The sequence below is a fragment of the Oryx dammah genome, unplaced genomic scaffold (assembly GCF_014754425.2).
Source record: "Oryx dammah isolate SB20612 unplaced genomic scaffold, SCBI_Odam_1.1 HiC_scaffold_3, whole genome shotgun sequence".
Classification (NCBI taxonomy): domain Eukaryota; kingdom Metazoa; phylum Chordata; class Mammalia; order Artiodactyla; family Bovidae; genus Oryx; species Oryx dammah.
In genome coordinates this window covers 58,090,812-58,102,464 of record NW_024070187.1, presented here as the reverse complement: position 1 = coordinate 58,102,464, position 11,653 = coordinate 58,090,812, and the positions used below count along the sequence as shown (strand labels likewise).

Genomic DNA, 11,653 nt, shown 5'->3' with positions numbered 1-11,653 from the left:
GAACCCAGGCCCCCTGCATTGGGAGCAAAGAGTCTTAGCCGCTAGACTACCAGAGAAGTCCCTTTTGAGGCCTGGCGTGCTGTGATTCATGGGGTCGCAAAGAGTTGGACACGACTGAGCGACTGAACTGAACTGAACTGAACTACCTTTCTTCTCTAATTTAAAACATTTTTCTGAACCAACCCACCCATTGCCTCTTTAGACTGAACCCATCAGAAACTTTCATATCTCTTTCAGTAATTTGCATCAACTTGATGAAATATAATGCAGATTATATACAATGTTTATTTTAGTTCATTGTATTCTTCCTTTTTTTTTTTTTTAAAGACAGCAAATGCTTTTCTGGCCCAGAGAATCAGCAGCATTAACTCTATAAGTGCCCTCTGTGAAGCAACAGGAGCTGATGTAGAGGAGGTGGCAACAGCTATTGGAATGGACCAGAGAATTGGAAGTAAATTTCTGAAAGCCAGTGTGGGTAAGCTGGAAGTTTTCTATACATCAAGTAGGTTCTTTTAGGTAGATCTCTAACTTTAAGGAAGCCTTTGCTTGACACCCTTAAAATAATGATTGCATTATACATGTGGCCTTCAGCTTATCAGAGACTTTCTAAGTGAGACAATAGTTACATATATTGTTTAATAAGTAGTGACTGATTAGTATATAAACATGGTTCAGTGTTTCAGAAGAAATATATTAATATTTTGTTAGAACATTTAGGTAGAATAAGTTTAGGAGATCACATCAGAAATCATGTAACACCTTACTGAAGCAATAGGAAAAAATTCCTTATCATTTGCTTTTCCTACCCATCAGTCAGTTCAGTTCAGTCGCTCAGTCGTGTCCAACTCTGCAACCCCATGAATCTCAGCACGCCAGGCCTCCCTGTCCATCATCAACTCCCGGAGTTCACTCAGACTCACGTCCATCGAGTCAGTGATGCCATCCAGCCATCTCATCCTCTGTCGTTCCCTTCTCCTCCTGCCCTCAGTCCCTCCCAGCATCAGGGTCTTTTCCAGTGAGTCAACTCTTCGCATGAGGTGGCAAATGTGACCTTGGTGAAATATTTTCATTATTTGTGGATTCCATACTTGTGAATTATTTAGCCTACTTGCTAAAATGTATTTGTAACCCAACATCAGTACTCATCTGCTCATTTGCAGATATGAACAGAGCAGCATAAAATTTGAGTCACCCAACACATACATTCCCAGTTGAAGTTGAATAAGGCAGTACTCTTACCTTCTTGTTTTAGCTCACATACTGCAAATGTCTGCTGTTTTTGTGGTCTGTTTAGTACCATATGTTTTGCATTTTGGTGCTTTTTCCCCTCTGTGTTTTTTTACTGTTTAAAATGGCTCTCAAGAATATTGCTGAAATTTTTTCTGGTGTTCTAAAGTGTCAGCAAACTATGATGTGCCTTACAGAGAAAATACATGTGGTTTGATAAGCTTCACTTCAGTGCTGTTGGCTTTGAGTTCATTGTTAGTGAAGGTGAACAATATTTTTAAATAAGGTGTCTTTAAATGTAAGCACACATAAAACAAGATTATGTTGATCAGTTGACAAAACACATTACCAGAAGCTCCCAGGAACCTAATGCTGTGTTTTACCTACAAGCAACACTTCAGTATTTGCTAATTCAGTGTTCGTGCGAATTTATAGGATATAACTACTGAGTTTAATGAGAACTGCGTATATTTTTGGATTTAAATTAATAAAGTTGATGTAAAGGTAAAAAGAGTCTTTTATAGATTGGGCCATAGGCAGCACTTCCTATGTTTCTGGGGCTTTATGCCATTTTTCAGTACTGATTTCCTGGCCTTTTCTGTCTTTCTGATATTTTCTTCTAGTGACCATTTAATAAAAATAGCTACTGTTTCCTGAAGGCATGTTATGAAACAAGTTCTGAAACAGGTGTTTATATATCTTAATTTATAACCTGTTATATAAAATTGTTGCTGATTAAGGATTGGGGGAATTTTCAAAAGTTGTTCAGTCATACAACTAGTGAGTGGCTAGGTGTGTCTGACTTCAAAGCTCATGCCAACCCTCACTGTATACGGCATTGCACTCAAACAGTGGTGGGCGAACTATAGTCCTCAGGCCAAATCTGGCCCACAGCTTTTTTTTGTAAATAAAGTTTTATTGGAAAATAGCTATGCCCATTTGATTACATATTGTCTATGACTGCTTTTGAGCAACAAAAGCAGAGTTGAATAGTTGTGCCAGAGACTACATGACCTACAAAGGCTAAAATATTTTTCACTGGGAATGTTAAAGTTTGCCGGCTCTATGTTAGAGTGAGAGATGTGGAGCAGTTATACCAGCTAATGACGGAAAAAATAGAAATGTAGCCACAATAAAACTTAAGTTAGAAGATTATTTTAAATTATTTGTAATTATTTAAAATTATTTATAACTATTAGGAAATTATTTATAGTTGATTAGTTTCTTGCAAATTTCACATAATTTATAAACTCATTAATTTTCCCACATTCAAATTTTATTATTAAAAATCCTAGCATAGGCCTTCTGATTAGTATGACACAGAAATTTGTAACATGATTTAGTTGTGTGGTTCCAAATGAAAATATTGTCATTTTTTTTTCTTTCTTCAGGTTTTGGTGGGAGTTGCTTTCAAAAGGATGTTCTGAATTTGGTTTATCTCTGTGAGGCTCTAAATTTGCCTGAAGTAGCTCGTTATTGGCAGCAGGTATTTATAGTCAACAGGTTATGATTAACTTCTGATTAAAACGTGTCATCTTTTTCTGTCAAATGTTTTTGAGAGTATTAATTTTTTCCAGGAACTCAATTATTATTATATTCAATTTGTTCATTTTAGGTTTATTTATTGAGCTTCTGTGTTTATAATTTGTCTGTTTTGGTAATCAGCTATGATGAAAGTTTATGATAAACAAGTATTCCTTTTAATTTTAATAACAAAATTTGCTCCCTGTATAAAGCAAGAACTTTTAATTGTAGTTCTTCATCTTGAAAGGCATAAGACAGAAGTAAAAGAAGAACCTCTATTGTTATGCTTGCAAATGGTTTGAATGTGTTGATATTTGTTTTGTCCCTTTGAGATTCACAGAGCTAAAATTGGAGACCCTACTCAAACTGGAAATAGAGTTAACATTTATGAGTGCTTACTCTGTGCCTGGCACTCTTTAAAGTACTTTATATGTAGTATCTTAGTTTTCATCATTAATATTATCCCAGAAGGAAATGGCAACCCACTCCAGTGTTCTTGCCTGGAGAATCCCAGGGACAGAGGAGCCTGGTGGGCTGCCGTCTATGAGGTCTCACAGAGTTGGACACGACTGAAGCGACTTAGCAGCAGCAGCATTTATAGATGGGGAAGCTGAGGCTTAACAGTGTTAAGTAATTTGCTCAAGATACCAGTCAGTGTATATATCTTTTCCAAATACTTTTTCCTCAGGTTTATAATTTTTCAGATTTCAGCAGTGAGTAGGAAAGTAAGGAAATGAGCATTTTTAGGGAAATATACACTTCTAAGTTCATTTCACTCACTCTAGTGTAACAGCTTTATGTTACTGTCCATTGTGGGAAAAATGCAGATAAAGGCTTCATTTTCCAGATTCCATGGCAGTCCAGTGGTTAAGACTCCACGGTTCCACTGCAGGGAGCACAGGTTTGATCCCTGGTTGGGAAACTAAGATCCCACATGCCTTGCAGCTATGTGGCAAAAAAATAAAGGCTTGATTTTTCTAAAGCTTTGAGCTCATTTCCCAAGCTCTCAGACTCTGAGATGGCTTCTGGAAGCTTAGAGCCTTAAAAAAAAAGTCTTTCCTTAAATTCCTCTGGTCACAAACATGATGTTTGTTTATAAATTCTTAGGAGAGTAACAGATTAGATGATCAGAGACTTTACTGGTCACAAATATGATGTTTGTTTATAAATTCTTAGGAGAGTAACAGATTAGATGATCAGAGACTTTTACTTGTAACATTTAGTTAAAAATTTATCCAGATGTTCATGGTGTTATGGTTCATCTGGAGACAACTGTAGCTCTGTACATGGTTTGACTGTTCTCTATCTTCTTTCTACTCATACTCAGTTTTGATGAGGGGTCTGGTTAAGCATGTGAGCGAGTACTTTGGAGTTTAGTTGCTTCCTTAGGGTTTGGAGAAGTTGGCTAAGGAGAACACTGTTTTCTATGTGCCTTTTTAGGCTGGCCTCATGGCAGACCTCAGATGGGGTTGGAATTTACCTGTGCTCCCTTAACATTCATCCCAGCCTGATGCATGTAAAGTTAAAACCAAATGAAACTTAAACTTTTCAGGGTGGGGAGCAGTGGGAAAGGAAGGGAGTGGGTAAAATTCTTTGTTTTTTTCTAACCTGTGGATACTAAAGAGGTTGGAAACTTTTGTCTCCTGTTAATTCGTAAAGTTTGTATTCATACAAGAGTACTAACCATAAAGGTATATGCAGTGTATACACAGGCTGTACCACTTTTAACTGTTCCTTGCATAATTGTGCATGTCCTTTCAGGTTATAGACATGAATGACTACCAGAGAAGGAGGTTTGCTTCCCGGATCATAGACAGTCTGTTTAATACAGTGACAGATAAGAAGATAGCTATTTTGGGGTTTGCTTTCAAAAAGGACACCGGTGATACAAGGTATTCTTTCCTTTCTGAGAATCTTAAATCCTCATCCTGATTTTTTGATGGTAGCTGTATATGTGAAGTACTGTATGTGTATAGTATAAAGAGTAAAAATGTGGACATTCATATCCTCACAAAAATAGAATCTCACCTGTATATTAAGTTCCATAGGTATTAAAATATATGCCATTCAGAAGCATAGCAAAGCTGGGTTTTGTTTTTTCCTTCAGAGAGTCATCTAGTATATATATTAGCAAATATTTGATGGATGAAGGCGCACACCTCCATATATATGATCCAAAAGTACCAAGGGAGCAAATAGTTGTGGATCTTTCTCATCCAGGAGTTTCAAAGGATGACCAAGGTGAGTCAGGCTTTGTCTCCCACGTGTCATTTTGAGTTTGGGCTCCCAAACTTATTTATTCTCTGGAAACCTTTGGTTGTTCAGTTTTTGTCATTGTTATCATGGCTAGGCCCCTCTTTTCAACCTCAATTCTCTAAAATTAAACTCTCAGACATTGCTTCATCAACTTTGATTTGAAGTAATCCAGTGGATTAGTAATGTAATTACTAATTAGTAATCAAGTAATGAAGTAGATTACTCTAATGATGTTTCCAAGATATTCTTTTAAAAAGCCCCAGAGATTATAAGGAAATGCTTCTGGGACAAGACTGGGGACTACTCCAGGCCCTTCACTGTTACCCCCACTCATATTTCAACCAGACCATTCCACTTCTGTCAGACTCTCAATTCCTCCTGCAATCCTAGTGTTAAAGTGCATAATCTCAAATCACTCCTCTCTTACTGCAGTTTTTTGTTGGGTTGTTACAGTGGCCCGGCTTGTGACCATTTCCAAAGATCCCTATGAAGCCTGTGATGGTGCCCATGCTGTTGTGATTTGCACTGAGTGGGACATGTTTAAGGTGAAGTGACAGAAGTGAGATTAAGGAAAATTTTAGAGGTGTTCTAATAGCATTTGGGGTGGAGTATGCGTTCCTGTATATGCTCTAATTATTTCTCTGGTTCTTTCTTTGTAGGAACTGGATTATGAACGCATTCATAAAAAAATGCTGAAACCAGCCTTTATCTTTGACGGACGACGTGTCCTGGATGGGCTCCACAATGAACTACAAACCATTGGCTTCCAGGTAAGCATCATCCTGAATTGGTTTTGTTTCACTTGTTTGGTCGTTTGCTTTTTGAAATGGGCTTTGAGTTTTTTCATTTTCATTTTTTTCATCTATTTTTTGGCTGCACTGGGTCTTCGTTGTGATGTGCGGGCTTCTCATTTTGGTGGCTGCTCTTGTTGCAGAGCATGTGGGCTTCAGTAACTGCAGAACATGGCCTCCATAGTTGTGGCACACAGGCTTACTTGCTCCTCAGCATGTGGGATCTTCCCGGATAAGGGGTGTCCCCTGAACTGGCAGGTGAATCCTTAACCACTGGACCACCAGGGAAAAATCCCTGGCTGTGAGTTTTATGATTTTAATATTTTCTCATTTAGCAATAACATAACTCTGGGAAAACGTCAGTCAGTTCTCTGGGAAGTCTCTGTGGTATCTGTGAAATACTCTACTCCCTCCTCAAATTCATAACCTAAAGGGCATTCAGTTTGGTCTCTCTTACAAAGTTTATAGGGCCAAGATGTGCCTCACCTTACCTTGTATAAACATCAAGTAAGAAAGTGTAGGCATTAATTTTTTTTTTTTCCTAGAGCCTTCAAAGCTGCTCTGTTACACTGTGCGCGCCACACTGACCCCCTCAGAGGCCAGGTCATTTATTCCTATAGAAATGAGTTAGTACTATAGTTGTCCCATGTTGGTTTAGGATCCTCTGTCTCTGAGTGCTTAGCACTATGCTGGTACTGTGAGAGGTCTAAATGAAAAGTATGGGAGCTGCAGGGGTACTGGCCCTCTTTTAATTTAAAGCTTGTCAGTCAGTTATGGAACTTTTGAAGAGCAGACAGAAAGCTGCACAATACATTTTATGTTGCATCCACTTCAGTTCTACCAGGGGCCTCAAAGGTATTAATAAGAAAGAGCCCCTTTCCATTTCCTCAGCAGACGTGGAGTCTGGGCCCCAAGGGGGAGGTTGGGAGGATAAAGAAATCTGCCAGGAGATTGTTGTCAGCAGAGTCCCGGAGCAGAGCAGAGCGTGGCAGTGTTTCAAGTTGGCTGTGTGTGTCTGCTTAGCACCAGCTGTCTGGGAGAGGTACTGATAAGGCCTCATTCCCTGTTCGAAATATCTGATCTGTTTCTCTTAACCTGTCACTGACTTGTTGAAGATCCTTCTTACTTTTAATTCAGTGCCCACTCCTCATCCATGAGAGATTAACTTGCATCACAAATCAGATGACATCCTTGTCAGTTCACATTCCATCAAAGACCCTGGGGACTCTTCTCTCCAACCCCTCCTTAGTGAGTAATGGGACTGTTTTTCCCAATCATGACTTAACTTAGCAGTGTTATTTTTTAAACATTATTTGCAGGCACAGAAACATTTTCTCTCATTGCTGTTTTACTCATCTAGAGGAGAAATGCAGAGACATATATATATATATATATATATTTTTTTTTAATGAGTTTGAGCTCTTATAATTAACTATTCCTAGTAAGGGTTAAAAAAACTATTAGACTGGAATTGCTAAATAAAGAGAATTTATAAGCCATTAAATAAGACAACTGATTAATACAAAGCAGAGGGACCTCCTTGGTGGTCCAGTGACTGAGACTCCACACTCCCAATGCAGGTGGCCTCTTTTCAATTCCTGATCAGGGAACTAGATCCCACATGCCTCAACAAAGAGTTCACATGCCACAGTCAAAGATCCTGTATGTAGCAATGAAGATCGATCTTGCCTGCTGCCACTAAGACCTGGCCAAATAAATAAGCAGAAGCCCTTTGTGGTATGAGTCAGCATTAAATATTAATTTTTAATTAAAAATGTCCTTTTTAATTAAAAATACATTTCTGAAAATTAGTATATTTATCTCTGCTGTAGAGAGGAGATAAACAATTATTAAAGAAACAGTGTCTTTAAAGGTAATATTGATAATTTTGGAAAGAAGGGGAAAAGTTTTAAATGTAATATGCAAAATGAAAATTGACTACTATTGGTTTATTGAAGGTTGACTTAATATGCCAGACATTGTCCTGAGCACTTTATCTAACTGAATCCTTACCATAGCCCTTCGAGGTAGGTGGGTAACACCATTTACGAACAAGGAAGAAAGACCTTAGAGAGTTTAGGTATCAGCAATTATCAGTCAGGATTCCAACTGGAGCCTTTAAAACTCTGAAGCCTGAACTTCTAAAAACTATGCTGTTATAACTTATGCAAGTTTTTTAGAATAAGGGAAACAAGACATTAGAATAGAGTTTGGAAGAATGTGAATTAATGGGAATCTGGGGTGTTTATTGCTTTCACAGTGGCATGTAATCTCCTGTTCTGTTTGAGGGAGTCTGGTGTTAAGACTGAGAGGAGTGAGCCTGTCTAGATATGAATATGAAAAGGGGACTGTAGACTGACTCTAGAAACAAAAAATATGGAAGGAACCAAAGGTCTTTCACAGCAACCCACACAACCTGAGAAACAACTTCTGCCTTTAAAAAGAAAAACAAAAATCATCTAGGTTTTAGCCCTTATTACACTATATGGCAAAATTTTACGTTTAGGTATTGTTAACAATTTTCTTTTCTCCTCTAGATTGAAACAATTGGCAAGAAGGTGTCTTCAAAGAGAATTCCATATGCTCCTTCTGGTGAAATTCCAAAGTTTAGTCTTCAGGATATGCCCAACAAGAAACCCAGAGTATAGACATTGCCATTTTTATTTGGAACTTTTTTGGTACTTCAAGATAGCAAATACCTATCTGATAGTAAATGATAAATGAACCAAGTGCTTTTAAGGAAACAAAATATTTTTTTAATAATCAAATTTATACTAGCTATATGGGAATTAGCATATCTGGTAATTATGAAACTAGAATTTTTTTACATATTTTTATAATATTGTTACCTCAGTGACTGGATGAGTAGCAAATAATCATGTTGGTTTTAATGGTGTCGATTTTTGTAAAATTAAACTTCAGACACTTTTTACTTTATAAAATATCTTTAGGCAGCACTTCAATATTGAATGGTAACGGGAGTGACACTCCTCAGTTCTTCTGATCAGTGGTTTATCTACTTGTCATTAAGTATATATTTTCACTGCTGGAGTAGGAAGTGACTACTCACTCCAGTACTCTTGCATGGGAAGTTCTGTGGACAGAGGAGCTTGGCCGGCTACAGTCCATGGGATTGCAACAGAGTCAGACACAGCTTAGTGATTAAACCACCACCCCATGTATTTTCTGCCATGAAATGGCTGTGCTAAATACTGGGCTAAACCTGTTAACCTTTCCAATAGTGTCATGGAGATTTAAAGTTTTCTGGATTAATTGGGTGAGGTGTGTTCCATGCTATTTCTTGTCTCCCTGAATTGAGGAGGATGCCATGGACAGAATGTGGCCTTTGTGCTTTTTTTCCGCCTATGCTTCCACGTTAGAAGTAACCCTACAGGTCTGGTTTGGTTATTGTTCTTTTGCTCCTTTTGTTTTAATGGGCTGTATCAATGGTTTCTTTAGTCCACTGCCCATTTCCAATCTATTCAAAGAAGACTAAAAGGTAATCTTTTTTAAAAAAAACATGGAGAAAAAATCAGTGTAGTGAAATGAAATCTGTATCATTCCTTGTTTTTCCTCACTGATCGTTGTTTTTTAGTCTAAAAGCCCAAACTATTTGTTACTTTTACTTTGTATTTTATTCCTGTGACTTACTGCAGTTTCTCCCATTTTAAGTAATAAAGTCAATATAATCTCATACATAAACTTACAGTAGTAGATTTTACAAGTTAATGTATAGCATAATCCTAAAATAAGGAATTTTGTGTTTTCATCTGCTTTTTTTCTTATGTCTCTTGTTTACTTATATTTGATTTTCTCTTGTGTTTATCATTATTGAAATATGTCCATCTGATGCTTGTGCTCTGCCGAGAGTATACAAATTGAGTTAAACAGATACAAATCTCATCCTTTAGGAATTTTGCAGTTCAATAACACAGAGATAAAGATGAGGACAGAGACATCTGTACAGATATCAAATACATAAATAAAATATTCTTCATAAGCCAGTGTTTGGGTTATTTTTTGTCTAGTGCAAGTAACTAATTAAGTTGTGACAGTATGACATTAGACAGGAAAATCACTCCTTTTTTGAGAAAGGGGCATTATGTTGTTCTTTCAAATGATGCAAGAAAGGAAGAGAACAGACCAGGTATTGGCAAACAAAATCCCATGGGCCAAACCTGGCCAGCAACCTGTGAGCTAAGATGTCTTTTACATTTTTACGTGATTACATTTTAAATGGTTTCATATATATTGCTATCTGACCCTTTAAGAAAAAGTTGGCAGACTAGAGTGAAGGAAACAAAATAACAGAAAGAGACAATAGATGATCCCTTACTCCTAGATTTTGAAATGGGAGTGGGCTTATTAACGAACTGCTCTTCATTTCTCTTGAGAATATTCTTCTATTCTGCTAACAATCTTAAAGTCTAGTAAAGGGATTATAACGCAAAGGTGTCTTGCTAAAGCAGTTGAATAAGGCACCAGTTTTAAGTTGTAGGATGCTTCAGTGCCTAGGATTGATAACTAAATGTGTAAAACATGGTTACTGATTAGAAGGTGGGAGAACTGGCAAGTGGACGAAAATACAAAAGACAGGAGCCATGTAACCTGGCTGTAATGGGGAAGAAGTGACTTGGTAGGTTAATTTATAGCAATTTGAGCCTTTATGTGAAAAGTTGCAAGAAGATGGTTACCATTGTTTTCCCTATTAAGACAATTAAAGACCTTGTGTTTTTTTAAAATTGATACAATGTTTCTATTTTTAGGGGCGATCACTGGTGGCCCATGTTTAGGATTTTGGGCTTTCACTGCAGTGGCCCTGGTTCAACCCCTGGTTGGGGATGTGAGACCCCACAAGCTGTATGGTATGGCAAAAAAAAAAAAAGATTTATTAGCTAGTACTTTTGAGATTATTAACTAGTACTTAAAATTGAAAATAATACATGGACATGATTTTTAAGAATTCACATCAATACAAAAGGATATATAAAAATCTCAGGACTTCCCTAATGGTCCAGTGGCTAAGAATCCGCAGGCCTGGCATGCTGCGGTTCATGGGGTCGCAAAGAGTCAGACACGACTGAGTGACTGAACTGAACTGAACTGAACTGAACTGCCAATGCAGGGAATGAACCATGGGTTAGGTCCCTGGTCGGGGAACTAAGATCCTGCAAGCTGTGAGGTATGACAAAAATAAATCAATACATTCAGCTGCAAGTAAGAGAAACTCCTGTTCAAACTAGTTTCATTAATAATTATATCTGACCAAACAGGAATTGGGTTTTGGAGTTGGCTGATTTAGTCATTGGAAATGGGGCAGAGACCTCTGTTCTTCTCCCTTAATCCAGCAGCTACCACTCTTCCAACTTCTTCCCTCTCCCCTGGCAATGCTGATGCCCCGTTGGCACATTTTATTCTCTTTCTTATTGTGAACACACAAATGAGAAATATTGTTTATGACATTTCAAGTTGACTTTGTGATTAAAAACTATGTGCCACCTGTCATTTTCACTTTTTGAAAGAATTTCATTTGTGCTACAGAAAGAAAAGGATTGGACATAGTGAAATGGGCACATACCAAATTTTACATATTGGAGACTATGGATGCAATAACTTGTACCACCCGGTCAGAAATTTTGTATAGGCTGCCTGCCATGTCTGCATTTAAATGTGCTTGTTTTTAATGCATCATTGTTGAGGAAGGTCAGAGCTCTGTCCTGGCCTTTCAAAATTCAGGCCTGCCCATTCTTGTGCAGTTGTACAAAGGACTATACCTACATCCCTACAGTACATGCTCACCAGATTTGGTCACATATTCTAGTCTTGATATAATGGTCAATTATGCAATAATGAGT

The 11,653-nt window shown here is 37.6% G+C and overlaps 1 protein-coding gene across 1 annotated transcript in view; it reads left to right on the top strand.

Moving 5' to 3' along the window:
- The window catches only part of UGDH (UDP-glucose 6-dehydrogenase), a 34,653-nt gene extending 24,851 nt beyond the window's left edge, over positions 1–9,802 (top strand). The window contains exons 6-12 of the mRNA XM_040238042.1: positions 328–475; positions 2,619–2,713; positions 4,513–4,643; positions 4,859–4,992; positions 5,461–5,552; positions 5,667–5,777; positions 8,336–9,802. Coding sequence (XP_040093976.1) covers positions 328–475; positions 2,619–2,713; positions 4,513–4,643; positions 4,859–4,992; positions 5,461–5,552; positions 5,667–5,777; positions 8,336–8,446 — 822 coding nt within the window. The 3' untranslated portion in view covers positions 8,447–9,802. The remainder of the gene's footprint in view (positions 1–327; positions 476–2,618; positions 2,714–4,512; positions 4,644–4,858; positions 4,993–5,460; positions 5,553–5,666; positions 5,778–8,335) is intronic.
- The last annotated feature ends 1,851 nt before the right edge of the window (positions 9,803–11,653 follow it).